Source organism: Myotis nattereri, assembly GCF_964212035.1.
Source record: "Myotis nattereri genome assembly, chromosome: 13".
In the NCBI taxonomy this organism is placed as follows: domain Eukaryota; kingdom Metazoa; phylum Chordata; class Mammalia; order Chiroptera; family Vespertilionidae; genus Myotis; species Myotis nattereri.
The window spans coordinates 47,591,842-47,615,323 of NC_138088.1; the positions used below are offsets into that span (position 1 = coordinate 47,591,842).

A 23,482-nucleotide genomic window follows, 5' to 3' on the forward strand; every position below is an offset into this window, starting at 1 on the left:
CGTGCTCTTAAGAACTATCTAAATCATGGTGCTCTCTAGAGCTGTGGGCGATTAAAAGAGGTCAGTGAAAGCTAACGATCCAATTACTATTTTTTCCCTGTAAGAGATTGCTCTACTAAGCCACCAAAATACACTGAGCAAAAGATAACTGCTCTTAAATTTAAAGAAGTAATAATCCCCCTAAATTGTTGGCTAATCCCTCCTCCATGCCCATAATACTATTGTCCCCACTATAAACAGTCCTTATTAATTACCTGGCTCTGAAAATATGCCTTCTCTGTTCTATAAGTTATGAAAGAGGTAACAATTGGTAAGTTGCCCAAACTGTGCTCTAACAAATCATGAAGGATGCATTATATCTTTGGGTGTTTTTGTGTTTAATAAACACATTCATGCATATTTTACTCTGCTTGGAATTATGACAACCCAGGAAAACTGGAGGGCAGTGAGGAAAGGGTCTGAGATATGTTAAATTGTGCATTCCAACACTATGCACAGGTGACCTCACTTAACTCTCACATTAAGCACATGATACAGTTAGCATTACTCACATTTTGAGGATGAGGAAACAAACAGATTAACTGGCTTTCTGTTGCACAGACTGGGATGAAGTGAATAAGCTCATGGGCACATCTGAGCCCATTTCATTTAACTCAGGCCCTTTATATTATCTTATAAAGGTTTTAGGCAGACAAGTACAACAGCATTGATCCTTGCCATGCACCAAGAAGTATGCTCAATACTTTATATATAAAAAACTTTCGATGTTCACTGCAAACCTGCCACCACAGCTATTATACCCATTCTATGGATGGGGAAACTGAGGTGTAAACAAAAATCAATTGTTTAAGATAACAGAGCTGGGGTTCACTCACACCTGGATTTTCTGACTTCCGCTGATCTTCCAACAACTACAGCTCTGAATTTGTCTGTTCAAAGAGGCTGGGTTTCAATCAGTAGAGGATCCAGGGCTTGCCTTTGCTTTTGACACATTCAAACCTCATTAGTTTGTACCTGCTGATCTGGCATCTGGGGTAATGTAGAGTTGGGCCAACTTCATACACTTTTGGAAGACAAGTGTGTTAAGCAAGTAAATCGTAGAAATGAGTGCCTGGTAGGAATGCTTTGAACTACTACTTAGGGCAGCAAGCCTCATTGGGGGCAATCAGCAGCAGCAGGAGCAGTTTCTTGATCCTCCACAGTGTGGGAGGCCTGCACTCCAGGAGCACTGACCTCCCAACAATGGCATGTGAATTACAAATTGCATTTAGTTATTCACTCACTATACCAGCTCCTGAAGGGTGATTCACCAGGGAAACCCACATTGGTTTTGCATATGTTCGGGAGGCTGCTACATATTTCACTACAGCTAAACTGCCAGTTCTTTAAAAATTAAATTTCACAGATCAGAATTCTCACAAAGTCGCACTGGTCTTCCCTCCTCAGGGAAACCCATACATGAGAAATGGCACTGTCTTACCCATCAGACACGCTGGGAGGTGACCATAGGTACAGAGGGGATAGAAATATTGCCTCTCCCGGGAGTTTCATTGCCCATTCCCCTTCCTGCGCGGCTCCTCCTCTTTTGGTCAGAGCAAGGCTCTGTACATTTAGCAGCTGGTTCATTTGCTTAGCGGAAGTGGTGACTTTATTGGCCCCCGACTGCTTGGCATTATCAAAGGCCACTTGAGCTGAGAGCTGTGCTTTGTAACTCATCTCTGGCAGCTTGGCCTTCAGGTTTATCTTGAGGAATAAAAACCTGGCAAAGTGCAGGGAGTGTGTGACAAGAGGGGATAGAGCTGGAGAGGGTCTGCTTATCTCCTTCCTGTGGCCAGGGCATTGCTCCATGGAAGTCCCATTCGAGGTGTGTTTTTATTGTTTGCTTCTTTGGACTTGTCTGCAAGTCCTGGTTTTGTTTTTAATGTAACAGGTAATAAGAATTCTGCATTGGAAGCTATAACCACAATAACAGCACCCCGGATTTAATAAGCACTTATGAAATGTTAGGCATTACATGACAGGCTTTGCAAGCATGAGCATTAATCTGCCCATGCATTCTAAGTGGCATAGTCAATGTTATCCTCATTTTACAGAGGAGAAAACCAACGTTCAGATGTGGCCAATCACTTGTCTGAAGTCATCCCCTAGGGAATCTTAGAACTGGACTCCAAGTCAGTCTGTCTAACGCTAGAACCCATACACTTCTGTACTATTTCCTCCAACTTCTCTCTCAACCCAGAGCATTCAGAGGGAAATACCACCTATGGATATCACACTTACAGGAAGCTGCGTTTTATTCATTCAGTAGTACATTTACTCAATAGTTGCTCAATAAATATTTTTGAGCTTCTATTTATCATGCATTCTTGTAAGTATTGGGGTCATAGTACCCAGGGTGTCTAAACAATTATATATTCATTCAAGAGACCTTTTTTGAGAGTTAGAATATGCAAGGCTTGGATTTCTTTGGTGTTTTAACGGAAGAACCCAGTTATCCCCTTATACTTTTCATAGTTGCCACCATAGGGTCCTTTCTGATCCCAATCTTTCATATGTTGCATGTGGAGGCTAAGTTGGGAAGATTCTTGCTTTTGCTCTTTTCCAAATCTGATGCTCAGATACTTCCTCCCACCCTCTCTGACTCTGACTGAAATTACAAATCCAAAGGGTCAACATGTGAAGAAAATGAAAAAGATGAATCAAAACCTGTGACAAGAAAAAGAACATATTCATGACCTTGATTTCTTTGGTCTTTGAGGATAGGGTATGTTTCCGTTCTGAAGAGAAGATTCAGGAGAGACAGTCAGCGGGAACAGGGGTGCCTCTGCTACCAGAGAACCCATTGCCAAAAAAAATCTAAATGTTCTTTCCTCCCTGGGGCCTTGATCAGACAGCACTCCCCTCCCAGGGAGACAATCACCTTCAATAATTAGATGGCACGTTCCATGTCCTGTAATAAATATGTCCTGGATGGGAAAGCCTTTTTCTTTCCCACCTCCTGTGCTGGATTGTATGAGGCAGTCTTTCCCTAAGAAATCAGGGTATTAGCTCCATGCCCATAACTATGGAGCTTTCTCTATGAAAGCTAGGACACTCATAACGTGGAGAAGACCCCATGTGCTTAACAAAACACACCGTGTCTGGCATGGCACCCAGTGTGGCTCACTCATGTGCGCATGCATTCTGGGCATTCTGAATTTGCTGGCCAGATGGCTTGACTGCCAACACAAACCTTTCCGCTTGGCTGGGTGGACTGTCATTGTCCATTAAGCCAAAGTGCTCTTCATCATCATTAATTAATATTCCCTTCCCCGAGGAGGAAGGATCTTGTCTAAAGCTGTCAGACTCCCTCTCATCATCCACACCAGATGAACACACTAGGAACCACACGTTGCAGACACGCTCGTCACAGCTCTCTTGCTCTGGTCACCATCAGGCATGCTGTCTCCTGTTAGCCGTCCACATGGTACCACGGGAATGCTGTGCTCTTCATGAATGACAGGATTTTCAGACACTTGTTTCTAGGCTGCTTTTACAAAAACAAATCACGGGACAGCACTGAGGGCCACATTATTATAACACTGAATTTAGCTACAGCTGCAGGCTCCGGTCTTGGTTCAGAAGGTAGTGAGCAGGTCTGGAGCAATCATCTGCTCATTCTGTTTATGTTGGCTTTTCCCCAAACCATTTCCTTTTTCCAGTCTAATTTCTTCTACTGCTAAGTCCAATACTAGTCATCCTGCCCTTCAATGTCCTTCTATCTTACAGCTTTTACTTGGTCACCATCAAATACAATCCCAAACACTGATGTTTCCAGAGACACAAAATAGTTTATAGGTAAGAATTTGCATACTCTAGGCTTCAGATCCTAAATCCACCACTTACTATCTTTGTAATCTTGCAGAAATGATTGTACTCTCTCTGCCTGCATTTACTTATGTGTGAAATGGGAGGAATTATAGTCCCTCATATATGAATTGAAATAAATATTCACTAATGTTTTTTTACATAGTGCTTGGCACATAATGGCATCCAAAATATTAGTTATTATTATTATTATGCTCTTTCATTAAAAAAAATCAATTTCTAGTACTCTTTGCTGTGTAGTCAATGGCTCATTTTTATTGATTCTCTTGAATGGAGTCCATGTTCAATTGAATAACTCATACTGAGGGAAATGTCTGGTGTTTCCATAACTAAAACATATAATCTACCCCCACAACACTTTGTTCCCAACATTTCCCCTTCTCCTATCTCATCACATACACATGTTCTAGTGTAGAGAGAACTACATGTGTCACAAGGGTCCAATGTGTGTGGGAATAGAATGATTAATTCCTTCTGCATTTCCCACAAAGACTCATCAACAATACATATCCTTGATACACAGACTCGTCATACATCTACACATTATAGTTTCCCTCTGCTAAACTAGCTTAAAGAGCATACAAATACAGGACTCGCAGGTAATTGGCAGGCATGCAAAGAACACATACCAAAAGTCACCACAGTTACCCCCAATGGTGAGCAGACATGTACTAGTATTCTCTTATCACCCATTACCTCCTATGCGGCTCATCTCTGCTTCTTTTTAAATCAGCTACGGATTTTCTTACTTTTCATTTATGTCTAAGTGCTCATCATTCACTGTAATTCTCCTGGGGAATTCATGCTGGTTGGTTCTCAGCTTCCTGCTAGCCAGAACAATCACACTGAAGTAACGTTGGTGCCAGGTTCTGTGTCAGCCAATATCCCTTCTAGCTAGGTAATCAGAAGATCTGGCACTGCCATTCTGATCACATCCATTTCAATTCAAGTTGCAGTGAACTGTCAGGCTAATAAAAGAAAGACTCTTCTTCCCAGCCCCAGGATGCAGAGCACCTTTACATAATGCAGTCGCACCACTGCTCACAGTGACACTAATAAGAGCCCGCAGATCCTCTACAGATAGCCGAGAGGGACACAAGGGGAAACACAAGGAATTACCAAAGAATGGTTGCCATGGCCAGAGGTCAACCAGTTTCTTCTTCTCATTCTGTACCCGTGGTAGTGATGTTTACATTCAGAAAACCACTTGAGCAAACAGTTTAAAATAACAGGACATTGCAAAGTCATTCCTGTCCAAACCTGTCATCTCTTCTATCATCAAGGGGCCAATTAAAATGGTGTCTATTTTTGCAGAAAACGAAATTTATGCAGAGAAAATTTTCCACATTGAGTTGAGAAGAGGGGAGGGGATAATCAGAAAGGGAAGAACTCATCCCTTGGTCATAATCAAATACAATCCCAAATACTGATGCTTCAGAAAATGTTTTTGTGGGTTTTTTTGTTCTTGTTTTTTTTTTGGGGGGGGCACAAGGAGGGAGAGCCAGGACAGAGACAAGATCAGGGAATCAAGCTACTTTGACTTCAGACCAGCAAATACCACACATGGAGCAAGAGCTTTCCATTGCAAGTGCTGGATGAAAACAAGACAACACATGGCATTTCAACGCAACACTCTTAAAGTTTAAATGTTTATAAGACATTTACAAATGAGGAAAGAAATGTAGCAATTTACACTTATTTATAAGGAGACAACTCGTTGGTGTTAAAGAATGTCATATGGCCATGCTAATTGCAATATGGGAGAAGTAGAGATCTGAAATAGTGGAAATGTGTTAGACATTTAAACAATGTGGGCAGATTTAAAAAAAAATAGGACATCATACTGGGGCTTAAACTTATTGGAACATAATACTAATTATGCTATCTATAATTTGTTGAGTATTTTAGGCACTGTTCACAGTACTTCAAGAAGATTAACTTGTTTAATCCTCAGAGAAACCCTGTCAAGTAGGCACCCTGTTTATCTCCATATTTTCAGTAAGGAAAGTGAGTATCAGAAGTTACTGGATATGTGTCAAGAATACATATCTGTGGTATAGCCAGGATTTAAACCCAGAAAACCTGACTCCAACATTCATACTCTAAGTCACAATTTTATCCAACAGTAATTTGAAACTAAATCACCAGAAAATGTAAATGTTTTCCCAAATACATGTTTAGTTTGAGGCTGAGATTTATGATACTATATTTATCTGGGACATGAGCAGAAAAGGAAGTGGAAGAAACTGTGAATATATTAAAAAAAAGTTTGCAGAGTGTTTTTCTAAAGATATACACACACTACACTCAATGCTCGTCTACCACAATTTCCATGACAAATCCCCAGGCTCTGAATTGGGCATATAGTGTGTTATCACGCCTTTATACATACAGAGAAGTTTAACTACTAGGAGAAAATCCCTAAGAACTCCTAGAAGAGAAATAGTATAGAGAGCATTCAGAAAATTAAAATGATAAATTTGAATTTCTTCAGAGACATTGGTTTATATCCTTGACATACTTGATACAAATTTCTCCTTATAAAACCCCTTGACCTTCAGAGCTTACACTCAGCCAAACAATAGCATCACTGTGACTGCACATATTTGAATCAGTTTTAGAATATTTTTCACATAGAATATAGGCATATGATTAAACGTCCCACATTCTGAATGTGTTTTTAAATGGGTCATTATAAGCCATTATAAATCATTCATAGCATAAGATAAGACTGACAAATGGCTAAAATCCAACCCAAAATAGCAGCTTTCTTTCTACCTAACTGTGCCTTAAATGGCAATTAGAGCATTGGTGTTTGCCATAAAAGCTAACTGATCCAACATATAGCATTTTATTTTCAATCTTGGTCATTTTGAGAAACAAAGGGCCAAAGTTCCTTTAAGGAAGCCTGGGAAACTCTGCTTTGTCCCCCTCCATCCGTCATTTAGGAAAGAAAGATCTATTACTCTTATCTCACTCACTGTTCCTCTGAGAGGCAGGTAGTCAGCCAGTGGAGGTTATCTAGTTGGAAAGGTGTTCAAGTCCAAGGGAGTGTCTTCTGATGCAATGCAAAGGTGTCTCCTCCCTTATTTTCCTCAGACAGAGATAAGGGACCACTGTCCCCTTTGCTCTACATCAGCGGTTCTCAACCTGTGGGTCGCGACCCCTTTGGGGGTCGAATGACCCTTTCACAGGGGTCGCCTAAGACCATCGGAAAACACATATATAATTCCATATTGTTTTTGTGATTAATCACTATGCTTTCATTATGTTCAATTTGTAACAATGAAATTGGGGGTCACCACAACATGAGGAACTAATATTAAAGGGTCGCGGTATTAGGAAGGTTGAGAACCACTGCTCTACATCCTGATACCCTGCTGGCCTCTCAAGACTACTTTCAAATCGCATATTCTGTGAATCTTGTTGAAATCCTTCTTTTTAAATATATATATTTTTATTGATTTCAGAGAGGAAGGGAAAGGGAGAGAGAGAGAAACATTAATGATGACAGAGAATCACTGATAGACTGCCTCCTGCACGCCCCCTACTGGGGATTGTGCCCACAACCCAGGCATGTGCCCTGACCAGGAATCGGTTGTATGTGACCTCCTGGTTCATGAGGTGATATACAACCACTGACATACAACAGCATCCAGGCTCTTGTTCAAACCCTGTAATTGCTTTACTGCTTCCCCTGATGCTCTCCAAGTCCTCTGGGGCTTCCTGGCCTGTGAACTTGGTGAACAAAAGATCCTTCCCAGAGCTGTTCTGTGGGTTGCATTACAAATGTTCTGCAACTCACTCCCTCTCCCAAATTGAATGAGGCCACATAATTTGCTCATATCAGAATGATGAAGGAAACAGCCAGTTGGGCCTTCATCAGCCAGTGCAGGCACTGGAGTGGCTCAGGACCACACGTGCCTTGTGACATACCTCATAGAGGTCGATCATGACATTGCCCTCAGGGCCTCTGCTGCTCTGGACATTCTCCAAGGCCAAGGTGAAATAGACACCCCTGGTGTCTGAGATGTAGAGGTTGTAGGTGTCGTTTTGGTTCCATTCTTGGACCGCTGCAAACACTTGATTCTCATCTGTGCTGATGACGTGCATGTCCTAAATAAAACACAGGAAAGTGAAGAAGAATTTTATAAATAAATCTGGCATGCATCCAAACAGCGTAGAATCTAATGAGGAATACCAAAATAGGCACTTCGGCAACTATAAGGGAAGGTAGAGATTTTCCTTTCACGTATTTGTGATGTAATAATTAATTAGTTAAGTGTTATGCATGTATTTCCTTTCTCTTGTATGGGGTTAGGCAGCAGTGTTATGAGAAAATAGGACAGAGAGATGCTTGGTAGCTCAGTTATGATTTGTCTCATTAGATAATTGAAGAATACTTTCTCAAATATGTATGACTTTGGAGAATCAGTCATTCTGATATATTTCCCAACTACAACATGGTTCATGCTCAGAAGGATTATATGGAGTTTATTCCTTCATAAAAATCTGGAGGAACAGAGAGAAACCTGACAAGCTCTGCATATTCCAGTGTGGTCCATGGACCAGTACGGGCATCACCTGCAAGTGTGTTAGACACACAGAACTTCGGGTTTCACCTATTGAATCAAAAATCTGCATTTTAATAAGATCCATGGGTGATTAATATGCACAATAAAATTTGAGAAGCACTGCCCAAAGGTTCAGGAACCCCTGGAAGACCTTGAGGAATAATGTTCACCTGAGAAAGCAGAGCACTAATATTCATGTTAATGTGTGTTCAAGATCTTAGCTGCTAATCTAAACCTTTACTCTTAGTTCAGCAGGAAACCTTAAGTAAAAGAAGAAAAAAGAGAGAGAGAGAGAGAGACTGCATAATTGATGATGTTTTCATACCCTGGTAGTCCTGGAAGATAAAAAGAAGGCAAAAGTAATGTGGGGGCAGTGAGAAGATGTCCCTGGGGTGGGAATTTCAATTCCTTCTTCCCCTATTCTGAACTCCAGAGAAGTGAACGTTCAGAGAAAAGCAGACACAGACCAAGGCTTGCTGTCTCCCTTAGGAGATGTCTGTCCAGGTGCTGTTTGCCCAAGGTGGTAGACATTGATATAACTTTCAAAAACCAAAAATCAAAGCAAAACAACAAAATTATACATAATCACAAAGAACAACAAGGAAAGATTCTTGGTTTTTGTGTAGCTTAGTACTCAAGTTTTTCCAGATGAACCTTCCTCTACCCTTGAAAAGCTTTAGGAGATCTGTCAATCTTCCTTGGTCAAAATTCCAGTACAGCAAAATTCTACCTACCTTCTAACCTGATTTTCTCCTTGTAATATATGCCTCTGTTCTCTCAATCAATCAACCAATCATTCAACCAATCAGCAATTCAGCTCTGACTGTGCTTTAAACATAGAGGAACAAGTGACTCCCTCTTTTTCAGCCTTGATCAAAGTGAAATCAAATGAGTCCAGAAGGAAGAAGTCTTTATCTATAGGGCTTTGCATTCCTCAGGCCTAGAGTTTGGTTAAGCTTTTGTAGAATTAACCCAGAGTTGGAAGGCCAAAATAAATCCTTCCCATTGAATCAATGTTATAATCAACAACACAAACTAAATTTTGGAATAAAAGTGAGCCATTGCATGTATCTAGCCAATGTCTATTTATATTTTTTCTGATAATTGCATCTCAATCTACTTTGAAAAACATCCTCATCCCTCTCAGACAAATTCCTTCTTAACCCAGTCTCTCTTGTTTTCTTTCACCCTCAGCACCAGAAGTGGGTTGGTAGGCCCAGCATTCAGAATATCTAATTTCCCTGATGATAGCAACTTGATCAGTGTTGAATATATGACCTATGCAAAATCAATAACACATGAATCTGGAACGAAGCTGGGACTATTAGAGTGGGGGGAAAGCATCTCTTACTATTGGTTTGTAAATAGTAAGAATTTTCTAAAGTCTGGATCTGATGAAGACATATTTTTTGAGGTAGAAGATGAAGTCAATCCTGAAGAAAATAGTCTAGAAAGGTAGAGAAGAGAGGCCAAATTCTGTGACATTCTTTGTCTTTGAATGTGGACAACTTAAAAGCCTGCCCCACCTGTAAAGTTTTGGGTTCAAGAGGACAATAGAGCAAAATTATTTTAAAAAATGGATTCTGAAATAAACTGTTTGAGTCCAAATCTGGGCTCTGTAACTTAACTATGAACTGAACGCTGTGCCTCAGGAGTTCTCGTGGGACTTCCATGGACCTGGGTGGGGTGTGGGGGAGGGAATTACATCAGCTAGGGAGTTCAAAGCACTGAACATCTGCTCCACTTAGCAGTGGTTTTCAGATAAGCACGCCTTTACATCCCCTTTGATGATTAAGCAAGGTCCATGTGGCCTTCCTGTTCACAGCCAACGCTAACATACTCTACAAAAATTGGTTCACCCAAGGGTTTTGTTCCTTTCCAATGGAGGGAATTAGCTGTGGAAATTATGCCAGGGCCAGTCAACCATGAAGAGCAAAACCTTCTATGGCTCCCCATTTCCTATGGGATAAAGACCAGATGCCATACCCTGGTATTTAGAATCCTCAAATAACTACTCCCAATCCAAGTTCCCTTCCATGTCAGCGGGATACACTGTCATCCCTCCATTCAAGTTAAGGTACATCGGCAAGAGCCTGGCCCCTACAAAACTCATTCCTATGCCTTTGGAGTCAAAGTGAAACTCTGAAGTCTGGGTCACAAGAGAAATCTCATTAAATAATTCCAGGGGCTAAGGTACATCCTCTAAACTATGCCACACACTTGAACCTTTAGTTTTTGGATGTTGAACTGAAAACATAGACACATAAAGTGTTTCTGTCACTCAGAGTAGTAGTCATATAATCACAGCAGATAATAATAGCAGATTAAAGTGGCCACCTCTGGATAAGGACCAAGATGAGGTGTCTTTCTCTCCATATAATCTAATTACATACACTGAACAATTTAAGAAATATATGTTTTTATTGACTTCAGAGAGAGGAAGCTAAAGGAAGAGAGCTAGAGAGAAACATCAATGTGAGAGAGAAACATTGACTGATTGCCTCGTGTACACACCCTGACTAGGGAACGAACCCACAACCTAGGTATATGTACTGACCGGGATTTGAACAGGTGACCTTTCAGTGCATGGGGTGATGCTCATCCAACTGAATCGCACTGGCCAGAACCTTTGAATTTTTTTTTTAAATGAAGTTGGTTTTAAATATTTTAATTGGAAGATTTGACATATTTAAATGACATCTTCATTATTTCTTCTTACCTACATCCACCTCCTCTATCAGGAAAACATGCTCTTTCGCTCTTTCTCCCAGGTAGCATGTTATGTTGAATGCTTTTCCTGAGCCACAGAATTACAGACCTAGAAGTGATCCTTGAGATCTTCTACTACAGTCTTTCCCAAAGTCTGTTCCGTAGGAAAGTAGCATTGTTAGATTTTTAATAGATTAAAAAATGGGTCCTTTGGTAAAATGGTTTGATTTATGCTGAATTACTAGTATATAAGTTTCTTGTTAACAAGATGTCCTAGACCTAGAGCCTTCAACATACCAGCTAGCTACTGTTACTCTCTGGTCAAGAAACAAAGAATAGATTTTATTTCTTTTTTTTAATGTATTTGGTCATAGAATTAAATTTTCACGAATCATCTCTAAGGACATTTTATTCTGAGTATCACATGTGAGAACATACGGTCGTGAGTCCAAACTCCTTATTTTAAAAAATGTAAGAAAGAACACAAACAAAAACAGGGCAAGAGAAATCGGTAAACCAGCCAGGTTTCAAAGCAGGGTAGTGGCAGATGTAGGTCTGGAATTCTGTTCTTCTGCTGTGAATCGAACAGCCTTTGCACAACCCAGACCCCAGTTTGCATCGATCTTCGACCACACAGACAACCAGATCCATACTAATAATAATATTACCTTGCTTTTATAGAGTATCTGTCCTCCGAAATGCTCAGAGCACTCTCATATGTATTGCCTCATTTATCTCACTTGAGTAGCTCAGAATGAGCTCCAAGTAAGTTAAGGGAAGGAAACTGTCGCTATCTCTCCCTGTCTGGTGAGACTCATGCTCTTCATGGTGACAGCGATATTAGACTCCCCCCATCCTCCTCTCTGGTCATCTTTACCATTATATTAAACCTGTGTGCGTGTGTGTGTTTTTGACACAGCTCTGCATAACCATGGTGTTTCAGGAGCTGACGCAATGGCAGTGGATGATCATTTGAGCACAAAAGTGCTGGTTTGTCTCAATTGCTTTGGGGGACACGAAGCTTTGTTCATTTCCAGCCACAGCAGCCCCGGCTTTGATAGAGGGCCGTGAAATATTCGCACCGTCACTGCGGATCACTCCACCAAGCAGGCTCTTTGAAGGGGTAATGGGATTGTAATGAGGCATCTCATTGCCTTAAATAGTACACACCCACTTGGACCAAAGAATACATTCATTTGCTATACGGGGACGAGCTGAATGAATCACTACCCTCAAATGAATCATTACCCTTTACCCTCAGAGCTCAGGCCAGGCTGAGTAATGGGACAGGCCCATGTGGGAGAACAGGGGGAGGAGACAGATAGCCGATTCAGGTGTAAAGTCAAACTTGTCCTTCTAGATTGGTTCCATGCCACTGGGGGCAACTGCCACCAGTGATCTGTGTGACGGCTCTGAACGAGAAATGCAAGGAGTGTGTTTCCTCACATTCTCCAACAGGTGCAAGGATGTTTCTTTGACTTTAAACTGGGGTTCCTCAGGTCAATGGGAATATTTTTCTTGATGTTCTCAGCTGATCAAAATTGGGGGAGGGGGGAAATACCACTATCTTCCAATAATAGAATACATTAATTTATCCCAAGAAAAGAAAGGTATAATGCAAAGTATGCTAGTTTGGGAGTCTGGAGACTTAAGCTCTAGCCTCAATGCTGCTTCAAATAGAATTTTGTTTGGCTGAGACTTATTCCACTTAAAAAATGTATTTCTAATAGTGAGCATGAGATGAGTGACTTGAATCTGCTATTTACTAATTTCATCTCACCTCCCTCATGCATTTTTAGTATCTCATTGCATTGAGTATAATTCTCCCCTTTAAAGGTGTTAAATCTTGTAAGCCAACTGCTTTAGTTGCTGGTCAATCAAAGAAACAGCAATTGATTTCCATGCTCAAGAGACAGGAAAATCAGGTCCGTTGGACTTAGTGAGGTACCATGTTCACCTCCCTCAAGAGCCTTTCTAGGAGATTAGCAAGGGCAATTTTAAGAACACCCGCCCTAACCGGTTTGGCTCAGTGGATAGAGCGTCGGCCTGCGGACTGAAAGGTCCCAAGTTCGATTCCGGCCAAGGGCATGTACCTGGGTTGCAGGGACAGCCCCAGTTGGGGGTGTGCAGGAGGCAGCTGATCGATGTTTCTCTCTCATCGATGTTTCTAACTCTCTATCCCTCTCCCTCCCTCTCTGTGAAAAATCAATAAAATATATATTTTTAAAAAAGAACACTCAGTTTCCCTTTACATACTGACTTTACCCAATTCTCATCTAGGCACACCCCAAAGCTGTAAACTCTTGTCTCTTTGGTAATAATTTTAAGCCAAATCAAGAGCAAGGAGGATTTAAATGTACACAGGTAGAGACATATAGTTAGTTCTGGGCAATTACCACTGTCATGAATCTCTTAGCAGCTGAACATAATAACTACTAACATGAATATAGTTCTTGGCAGTTAATAGCGCAATTTAATGTGTATTATTATCTCTAATGGGCTGAGGTTTACAGCTCACCTTTCATGGTGCTAGGGATAAGGACAGAGTGATGGCCAGAAGGGAGAATTCTTCCCGGAGAAGCCAGAGCAACTAGCTACCATTGGCTCTCCTAGAAGAGGAGCTCTGCAATGCCCTTGTGTTATATCTGTCACCTGATTTCCTGGGCAGCACACTGGTGTTAGGTCAGACAAGCATACTACAAAGTTATGGATTAAAAATACTAGAGTCATAAAAACTCCATCAAAAGTAAGTGCTTTATGTACTTTGTTCAACCCAAAGGTTTCAAAGTTGAGCTGTAACTATATTTACACAGACTCTGTCTTATAGCCACACACCTCTGTTGCTCTAAAATCAAGGTCCAATGCATTAACAATTTATGGCCACTTTTAGTACACACAATGGCAGCAAGACCGCAGGTCTGAAACTTTGAGCTCCCAAGTCAGCTTGACCTCCACTAGGTGGTGCTCCATATTAACGCAGTGCCTCAGAGTGTGTGGAAAGAGCCAGGGACTTGCACAGATGAGGGTCTCTAACTCTTATCAGCCACTGTTTAGAAAGGCATCTGAAAAATTAGCTGTGACTCAGAACTCTAAAGACAACCTGTCTCAAGTTCCATTGAAAGAGAAAGCAAAGGTTGGATACCATATAGGTGTGTCGCCTCTCAATAATTAATAAGAAAAAAAATTGAGATGGAAACATATCATACCCATTGCACTGAAACACTGTGTATCCCAAGTGTATTTTCTGTCTTGCTAGAAAACCAATACCTACTGCTTAGAAAACCAATACCTACTGCTTGAAAATCTTTACTATTGAAAAGCAAAAGCAAATCAGTTATCAATTTATTTATTCAGATGCTCCTATAGGATGAGAGAGAGAGAGGCATGGAGAAAGAGAAAGGGAGAGGGAGAGGGAGAGGGGGAGAGAGGGAGAGAGAGAGAGAGAGAGAGAGAGAGAGAGAGTTTGAGTGAGAGAGAGAGAGAGAGAGAGAGAGAGAGAGAGAGAGAGAATATGCTGAGAAAGGATAGTGATAAGATTGGGAAAAAAAATAGTGACGCCAAATGAACTTGAGAAAGAGAGATGATAGATGAAAATAAATACATGACAATGAGAGATGGAAAGATGCTTGGGAAAGAGGGAGGCGGCAGGACTATGGGAATCAGAGGAAACACTAAAATGAAAAACAATTCAGGTCATACCTTGGGCAGAGCGTACTTGGGCAGCTTCATCTGGGCAAACGCATTCCTTCGGTAGGACACGTAGTAATGCGGCCGTCCTCCCGACGTCAGCTGGACCAGAAACACACAGTTGTAAGAGGAGCTACTGTAACAGTCACAGGCCTTGGAAGAACAGCCACTAAACAAAAGTGTAAGGCCGCTGAAACCTCCCTTCCCCCTCTTAACTAACTTTTCCAGTAAGCCCTGGTTATTGTAAGAACAAAGAGAAAACCCCCCCTCCTCCTGTGTTTTAACTGACCTTTCCAGTAAGCTCTGGTGCCCTGGTCTGGTCATAGCATAGCTATGTTATCTCTTCCTGGGATCGGTTTGTGTAAAGACAAACCACCCTGCCCCTTAGGCAACTACTAACAAAGGTCTGTCCCTGCAGGAGATGAGTTAACTGTTAACCTAGTTCCCTGTTTTCCGGCCACCTGCGTGTGGTTTTTGCCTTTATAAACTCATGTTCTGCAATTGCTCAGGGCTCCAGTCAGCCAGCACTTCCCTTGTGTTGCTGTCTGCCTGAGAGCCCCTGCGCCGCGCTTGTAATAAAAATCCTCTTGCTTTTGCATCAAGTTTCGGTCTCCGCGTTTGACTTGGGGTCGTCGCCCCCTCCGTCGGACTCACTGGGGGTCTTGGGACCTTACAAAAGGAGGTCACTGCCAACACATCAGTGTGCATGACTACCATGGACAAGTGTCAGGAATTGGCTTTCAGTTCAAAAATAACTTAAACAGTGCATGTGAGTTGGTAAGAGGCCCAGATGGAACCCACTGGACAAAAATACAATTCTTCAATTTGCACTGTGGCTCAGAAGCCAGGAAACATTGTCAGTGATTATGAACTTTTAAAGATACAAGCCTCGAGGGATATTGGATCAATGTCCATCAGCAGCCCAGCTATCTAGCCCCAAGACTATGGCCATGCAGACAGGTCCCCAGTCCTATCAGAAGGAAGCGGTCCAGGCCCCACATCTCTGGGCACTAATTCCAGTGTGTGGCTGTGACATTGATGGCTGTGAGCATGTCCAACACACAGCAGGGCTGACACGTTAGATGGTTCAGAGAGCTCTATCTCTGAGAATTGATTCTGAGCATCCTTCCTCAAGTTTGTCCAGCACACAGAGTCCGATGAACACCATGAGTGTGAGGGAGGGCGAGTAGGGTGTGGTGTCTACCCCAGCATGAGCACCATTCAGTGCAGAGTATTAGGGGTGCCACTGCCAATCTCTCTCTCTGTTGTCACTCCTTTCCCCCCAGCTTTATTGAGATATTATTGACATATACCAGCAATTTTCAACCAGTATTCCCACCACATTTTAAAAATATGCAATACCTGACTATTTAGTCAGGGGCACTGACCTCTTTTCCCTTAGATTTTCAAATTAAAAAATGACAACAGCCAACGCAACAGTAGCTGTCTGCTGTGAATGAGTCATAATTGTATCTAATTTTTATTAGGTCCACAAAAAATATATATTTTGTGTGTTGCAGAATTAAAAAGGATGAAAATCACTGACATATATAAGTAATGTGTAAAATGTGATGATTTGACACATATATATTGTACAGAATATTTACCACAAATAAAGTTAGTTAATACCTCCACGCCTTCACTTAAGTAAGATTATTGTATAAATGTATGGATACCATTTAAGCTCTTAACAACTTTCAAGTGTCTAATACAGTATCATTATGTATAGTCACTACGCTCTATATTAGATCCCAGAACTTAGTCATCTTATAGTTGGAAGTTTGTATCCTTGACCAACATCTCCCCATTTCCCTACTTCCTAGACCCTGGAAACCACTAATCTACTCTATTTTTGAGTTCATATAGCCACTCTTAACCCATATAAGCCTCTGGAGTTTGAATATCAACTGGAGTTTGCATACTCAGAATGCCAACATATGCTTTGGTGACTGTTCACCAGACACATAAAAACATAACTAAAATATTCATCAATATGTTGCCAGATCACCTACTCTTCCCAGTGATGAGCTGAAGGGTCACGTTCACAGTGGCATGGGTAGAAAAATAAGAAAAACTCTAAATGCAGAATTGATTCTCATATGTAACTCATATATGTATATTATAAATGGTTATTAGAAAACAGAAAAGAAAGTTCCAGGAAGTAACCCTGATAGAGAAATAAATTAGAGAGAGAACCAATGTGTGTAACCATTTCAATGTCACTTGATAATTGATGCTGAAGTTATCAGAGTAGTCATTACTCATTTCCCTGAAGAAAAAGAAAATGTGTGTGTGTGTGTGTGTGTGTAATCATTTGTGAAACATTTTTAAAGTATATAGGCTGATGTTAGATATTTTGAACATTTATTTGCTTCCTCAAATCATTGGCTTAAATATTCTATATTATGGTTTCTTTCTAAAATATAATAGTGTGGATCAAGCTTAGTGAAATCATAAGTATTTGTGTGTGTAGGTATAAATATATATGTATATATAGAGAGAGTATACCTACACACACACACACACACACACAAACACACACACACACACTAGTTAGCAATTATACCTTTACCATTTTTAACATGGAAAGAAAGAACTGAATTTTTCACAGCATTGTCCAAATAAGCCTAAGATGTTCCTTAAAAGCTGATAAGAAGTAAAGCATACTTGCTTCTTGTCTCTTCTAAACACTCATGAAACCTCAGCTACTCAAGCTGTTCCCACTCTCTGAGGAGGTGCCAAGCCTGTCTGAATACATCTCATCTAAATTCGCTTCATCCTAATCACAGTCAGGGCACGACAATAATGGCTGATTACTACCACCTTTTCTCTGCTCCCACCACCTCCAGCCACCCCACTGCTTCCTCTTCCTAGCTGCCTATTTTTAAACTGGATATTGGGGAGGAGGCTGATGGGCTGGCCGTTCTCCTGGTAGGAAGAGATGGACATTTCTGCTCAGTCCCGCTGCTGGCTGCTGGCTACTGGGAGCTCCTCAGAATGCAGATGAGAGGGATGAACAGCACTCTGCACTGTGCCTCCCTGACCCCTGACCCCTGACCCGGGCTGATAAGGTCCTCCACACACTGCCCAAAGGAACTCATTAATATTCTGCTAGTAGAGGAGATCTGATGCTTGGTAATGGTCCTTTTGTTGAAAAGATAATGCTTTTTGTGCTTTTTCCTGAAGCAGGCAGGCGGGGCTGCCTTAGGGACAGAAAAAGGAAAAGGTCTTTGAGACAATCAGCAGAAGTGGATCTTTCCCACCTGAACAAACACGTAATCATCCTGCACGATCAAGGAGTCCGGGTCAATGTGGCCCGGGAAAGGTCTCTTTCTGTCGGCCTCAGTGCAGTTCTGCATGCGGCAAGTCAGGTATTGCGAATCTGGAAAAAAAAAACAAAAAAACAGGGGAGGGTGATATGCACACAGAGAATTAGAGTCTGAGTGTATATTTTCTATTTCCCTTGCTACCTCCAAGTATTTAAATAAACCTCACATTCTCTGTTAACCACATTATTGTTGTCATAATCATTGTTATCATCGCTGTCATTACGATTTTACTCACTTGCTATCAACCCACTACGTTGTCTCCCAGCGCCTATGCCATCCTAAACACTAAATTCTCCTTAATTCATTTCTTTCCCGTTTAAACCAAATGAAAGTATTTTCAAAAACTGGCAATAATACTTGAGCTTTCTTTTTATTTTACTGATTTTAGAGAGAAGAAGGGAGAGGATGAGAGAGATAGAAACATCAATGAAAGAAAAAGAATCATTGATTGGTTGCCTCCTACAAGCCCCCTACAATAAGGGATCAAAGCCCACAAACCCAGCATGTGCCTCAACCAGAATCAAATGGCAACCTTGCAGTTCAAGGGTCAATGCTCAACCGCTGAACAACACTGGCCGAGCAATACTTGTGCTTTCATAGTATATTTTCTCACTAGGCTTCACTGCTACACTTTGACCTTTGATTAACAAAAACAGGGAAATACACACCTATATATGCAATCATCCATCATCTCATGCTAGAAGTGCTGCTGTCATAAATAAGAAGGCTCTCTGTCAAGATAAAGGTTTTCCTTCTACTACTAATTGGAAGTGAAACAGAATACAGAAGGGATTCCTGAGTCAAAAACTTTGTTCTCATCTTGTAGATGAATTAATTAAGATCTCAACTTCCATCTAAGTCTCTAAGCCAGATGATAAACATATAATAACTCATAATTGTGACCTTTGTTGGACATATATTGTATCAGGGAGGCTGTCCTTGCTTTCAACTACAACTATTCTGTTCTCTCTACTATTCAGATGTCACTTGGTTATTTAAAACTCCTTTGGCCTCCTTGACTTTAGAATAAATTCAAACCCTCCACTATCTACCGACGCAACCTCCCCTCATGCTAATCCCTTCTTCTCCCCACTGTGATTCTTCTAATCTGTCCTACTTTATGTTCAGAAAGTGGGCCAATCTTCCTACCACTTTATTTTCATTTGTATTTCCTCTACTTAAAATGTTCCTCCTGCCTTGACCTGTGTTTGCATAGGTAGAGTGTTGACCTGCGCACCATAGGCCTCGGGTTTGATTTCAGGTCAAAGGCACATACCTGGGTTGCAATACATTACTGGCACATAGTAGGCAATAAATATTCATTGAAACATACCTCTTTATTGGAATGTATCTTTTTGAATGAAAAAGAAAGTCATTTTACTTTGTTGATGCTTAATGAATTTGATTTTAACACATCAGTGATGTATGCAAAAATCCTTTCTTTCAAATAAATCAAAATATACTTATTTACATGGAATGGGGTAGCAATACCATATACAGTTGGATATAAGGGTTCACTAATTTCCTTTAATTAAAGTTCCAGGACGTTTACTGAAGGAACCTGGGTATCCCTGAATTCCGCCAGGAGAGTCATGAGGGGTGGCCAGCACATGTGCTCCATCTGAACAGTGACTGATGGGGGAAAGCTTTACCCTCAACCTTCCTCCATCTGGCTGCCACATGTATAAATGACAAATGGGGATAGCTCTCAAGTCCTTTAATCCATCTAGTTCTGCTGAAATCACTTCCAATGATAAACTAAAGAAGAGCCTTCTACTGATCCTTTCCTATCCTCTTTTACAGACATTATAATAGTTCCATTTTAGGGCATAACTCAAGGTCTTTGTCCTTGAAGACAATTTCTGGGACTTAACCCTTCCAAGAACAATCCTCCCCACAGCACACGAAATCTCTGCCTCACAATTTCACACTTCACCAGACCCTTTTACAATTTTTAGTTGACGTCTGTTTTTCAAAGGTAGCTTGGGGTCATTGAAACAATGGAAATTGGTGACTATGAGACTTGGGCTTAAGTTCTGTCTGGTGTGGCCACTTATTAGCTGCATAGTTCAAAGGAAATCACTTATTCTTCTTGAATCTTGCCACCTTCATTCATAATGGAGATGCCAATGTCAACTATCTTGTAGTGTGGCTGTAAGAATTAACTGAAATAAATAAAACATATGCTAAATGTTTTGAAACTCAAACTTTTACAAAGGCCAGTTGTTATTAATATTGATAAAATCCCTGCTTTCTCTTTTGCTTTCACAAATATTATATCAGTCTTTGGCACATAGTAGGTCCTTTAAAGGACTGGTTGAACTGGATTTGAGTACTCTAGCTGTATCTCTGCATCAGGTACTGTTGGTGTCCAATACCCATTCCTCCCTGCTTCTTTGCTGGAAAAGCCAAAATGGATTTGTTGGCTCATCCTTTCTTCACGTGATTCAGAAGTTTCCATAATCCTCTTGGGTCTATACCCATTCAAGGTCTACCTAGTTTCTCACCACTGGTTGAAAGGGACATTTAAATCCAGATCTAGTAAACAAAAAGTGAGAGAGCTCTTTTAAGGAGCTGCTATTAAAATCTTGCTTCTAAAGAGTATATAAGGTGTTATAGATATGCTTAATATAGTTTACATTATAAACAGAGGTTACTAATTACTAATGTTTTGTCACTGTTCATTTTTTAGTTTTAAAAAATAGACCATGGGTGTATAAGATGTTAACATTAGGAGAAGCTGGGTAAAGCTGTACTGTCTTGGGAACTTTTCTGTTTATTTAAATTTATTCCAAAATAAAAGTTTCATAAAAGTAGGTTACCAAAATATGTGCATATGGACCCGATTTTGTGCCAGGTGTATATATAGATATCTATAGATGTATGTTTGCACAGGAAAAATGAATAAAAGATGTATATGAAATGTCAACAATAGTATAGAGGCAGCAATGCAAGAGAGGCAGACAACCTGCATACAAGCCTCTGGTCAGCACCCCTCACCTGGGTCGGGTAGGAGGTCATGGGGGGCTTGCTGCAATGAGCCCATCCTTGGGCTGACTGCACAAAATGTACAACTGGGTGATGCAACAAAAGCCCCAGGAAGAGGTCTGGAGAGCATTTCTTGCTCAGAGTGAAATTTCAAGCCCAAGGGCAAGGCTCAGTGTCGCACTGCCTGCCCTTGGTCAAGTGCTCTGGTTCCTTCCCTTTCCCCTCTTAAAGGCAACAGAAAGAAGCTGGCTGCGCTTCCTAACCAGGGACCAATCACGCTCACTCCCCTCCCCTCGGACTGGCAGTGATAGCATTAAGTATGATGAACTCTTTTCATATTCAATTCCAGGGAGTGCATGATGTGATTCCATAGGAAGTATCGTGTAATTTGGCATTAATTAACGTCAATTAATGTATGCAACTGCTCGACTTTAGAATTAATTTCATTACTTTCCCCACACAGATGTTTTCCTTGCCGTAGGTAATTAGGACACAGCGTGGCTCTTTTCAAGCATTCTCGCTCTGCAACAGCTGCCGTTTGGAATAATGGAATCCCCATCCTCCCAAATGCATGAGGATCTAAAGGAAGCTGCCTTTGACAGGCCAGGCTTGGAGCGGAGGAGCAGGGGTTTAGCTGCAACCTCAGAGCCTGCTTGCTTGGCAAATCCAAGCTAACACTTGGCCTCTTTAAATTCTGATCTGTGAAGTGGGGATAAAGAAGAGCCATCATTCCAGGGGCTGTGACACTTGTACTAAGTATGTTCGGTCCAGTGTGTGGCTGGACTGTGCTTAAACAGGTGCCTGTAGTTACGGAACTCCTCCCTCTTCCATTACCAGGACTGCTCACTGAGTCTCAAGGGAACCAACTGTAAAGTATTGTACAGACATTTCTACCAGAGTCAATGTTTGGTTTAGGTTAAAGTTTTCTTAAGTAACTTTTCAAAAAGTCATGAAAAATATCCTCCTTGAATAATAAATAGGTAGCAACTATGTTGGGCAGACAGTGTAAGGTGGTGACCAGGGCAGAACTGGACGTGACCTTGGTGCCCAGTGCATGGGCCAGCCTGCCTGCGCCGTGTTGTCCTGCGTGCCCTCCCTCCTGCTGCAGTGACGTTCTAGATCCCACCTCTATCTCCAACAAACTGTGTGACTCTGCGGTCACGTACTAAGCGATATAATGAAGGTTATTAGAGTTTTAGAACTAAAAAAGGATGTCAAAACCAGACTATTACTTTATGCCCTGACAGGTCTTTATTATGCTTTATCCCTTAAAACCTGTTTCCTTCCATTCCTGCCCAGAAAAAACTCCCTGATGCTGGCAAGTCTGTGACTTCAGGCCTTCTGCTATGTCTAAACAGCGTGTCCACTCCAGGCTGAGACCCTATGCTCATTCACAGAGTTCCCCCAGTTTGATCTGTCTTTTCTGGTCCTATTGCCCTGTCCATATCCTTCCTGGGCCTTCGTCTGCGGAGTTTCTCTTAAAGCTCAGGTAGACCACTCCCTTCCCAGCCTGCCTCCACTGATGGCATCTGCAGTAGCATTAACCTCCGGATTAACCAAAGGACCTCTACTCTGGGTCAGGAACTATTCTAAATAGAGCACTTGCTTTTTCTTTTGTAACTTCACCAAAAATTGCACTCCAGACATAGGGATGAGATTTGCAGAAACCCATATGCTAGTAAATGACAGAGCAGAAACTATATCTCACAGATCTCCACGACTCTATCCATTGATTCTCTCAGTCAACAAATCTTTAGTTAGCACCAAGTCTTTCCATATGCTTTAATACTGTAAAAGGTTAATTTCAAACAAAGCCATCAACTGTGTAGGCAAGCATGAGTACTGTGAAGCTCCCTCCACAACCCCATTAATTTTTAACTTTAAGGAGAACATACCTCTGCAGATAAATCTTCTTTTTGTTCATTCTATGGTTCTATTATTTGTTTTAGAACATTCTTATTAAAATGTTCCCACCCAACACACACAGGTGTGCATGCATGTGGGCACACATGTGTCGACATGCTTGTGCTCATTCCCGTCAAGGCTCTAGAGCCCTCTCTGGCATGTGCCTGTTAGAAACTGAGATCTTCAAAGGCGAAGCCCTAGCCTTGGCCCCTGAAAGACTATGCAGAGGAGAAGACATTTCTGTGAAAATTACTCACTTAGACCAAATGGTCTCCTTTGGTGCGAGGAGCTCGTAGCAGTGGTTTCTTCTAGGAAGGCTCTTGATTTTCGTCTAGTGTGACTTTCTAAACCTTGCCTTTGATTGTTAGCCTTTGGACATTCAGGAGGCCACGACTACTACAGAGACATTGCTGGGATCATATT

General features: G+C 41.3%; 1 protein-coding gene across 1 annotated transcript in view; it reads right to left on the bottom strand.

The window, feature by feature from the left end:
* Positions 1-23,482, bottom strand: part of SORCS1 (sortilin related VPS10 domain containing receptor 1) — a 217,884-nt gene that overhangs the window by 97,509 nt on the left and 96,893 nt on the right. Inside the window, exons 5-7 of the mRNA XM_081104694.1 lie at positions 18,101-18,219; positions 14,850-14,939; positions 7,804-7,983 (exon numbers count right to left, since the gene is read on the bottom strand). Coding sequence (XP_080960820.1) covers positions 7,804-7,983; positions 14,850-14,939; positions 18,101-18,219 — 389 coding nt within the window. The remainder of the gene's footprint in view (positions 1-7,803; positions 7,984-14,849; positions 14,940-18,100; positions 18,220-23,482) is intronic.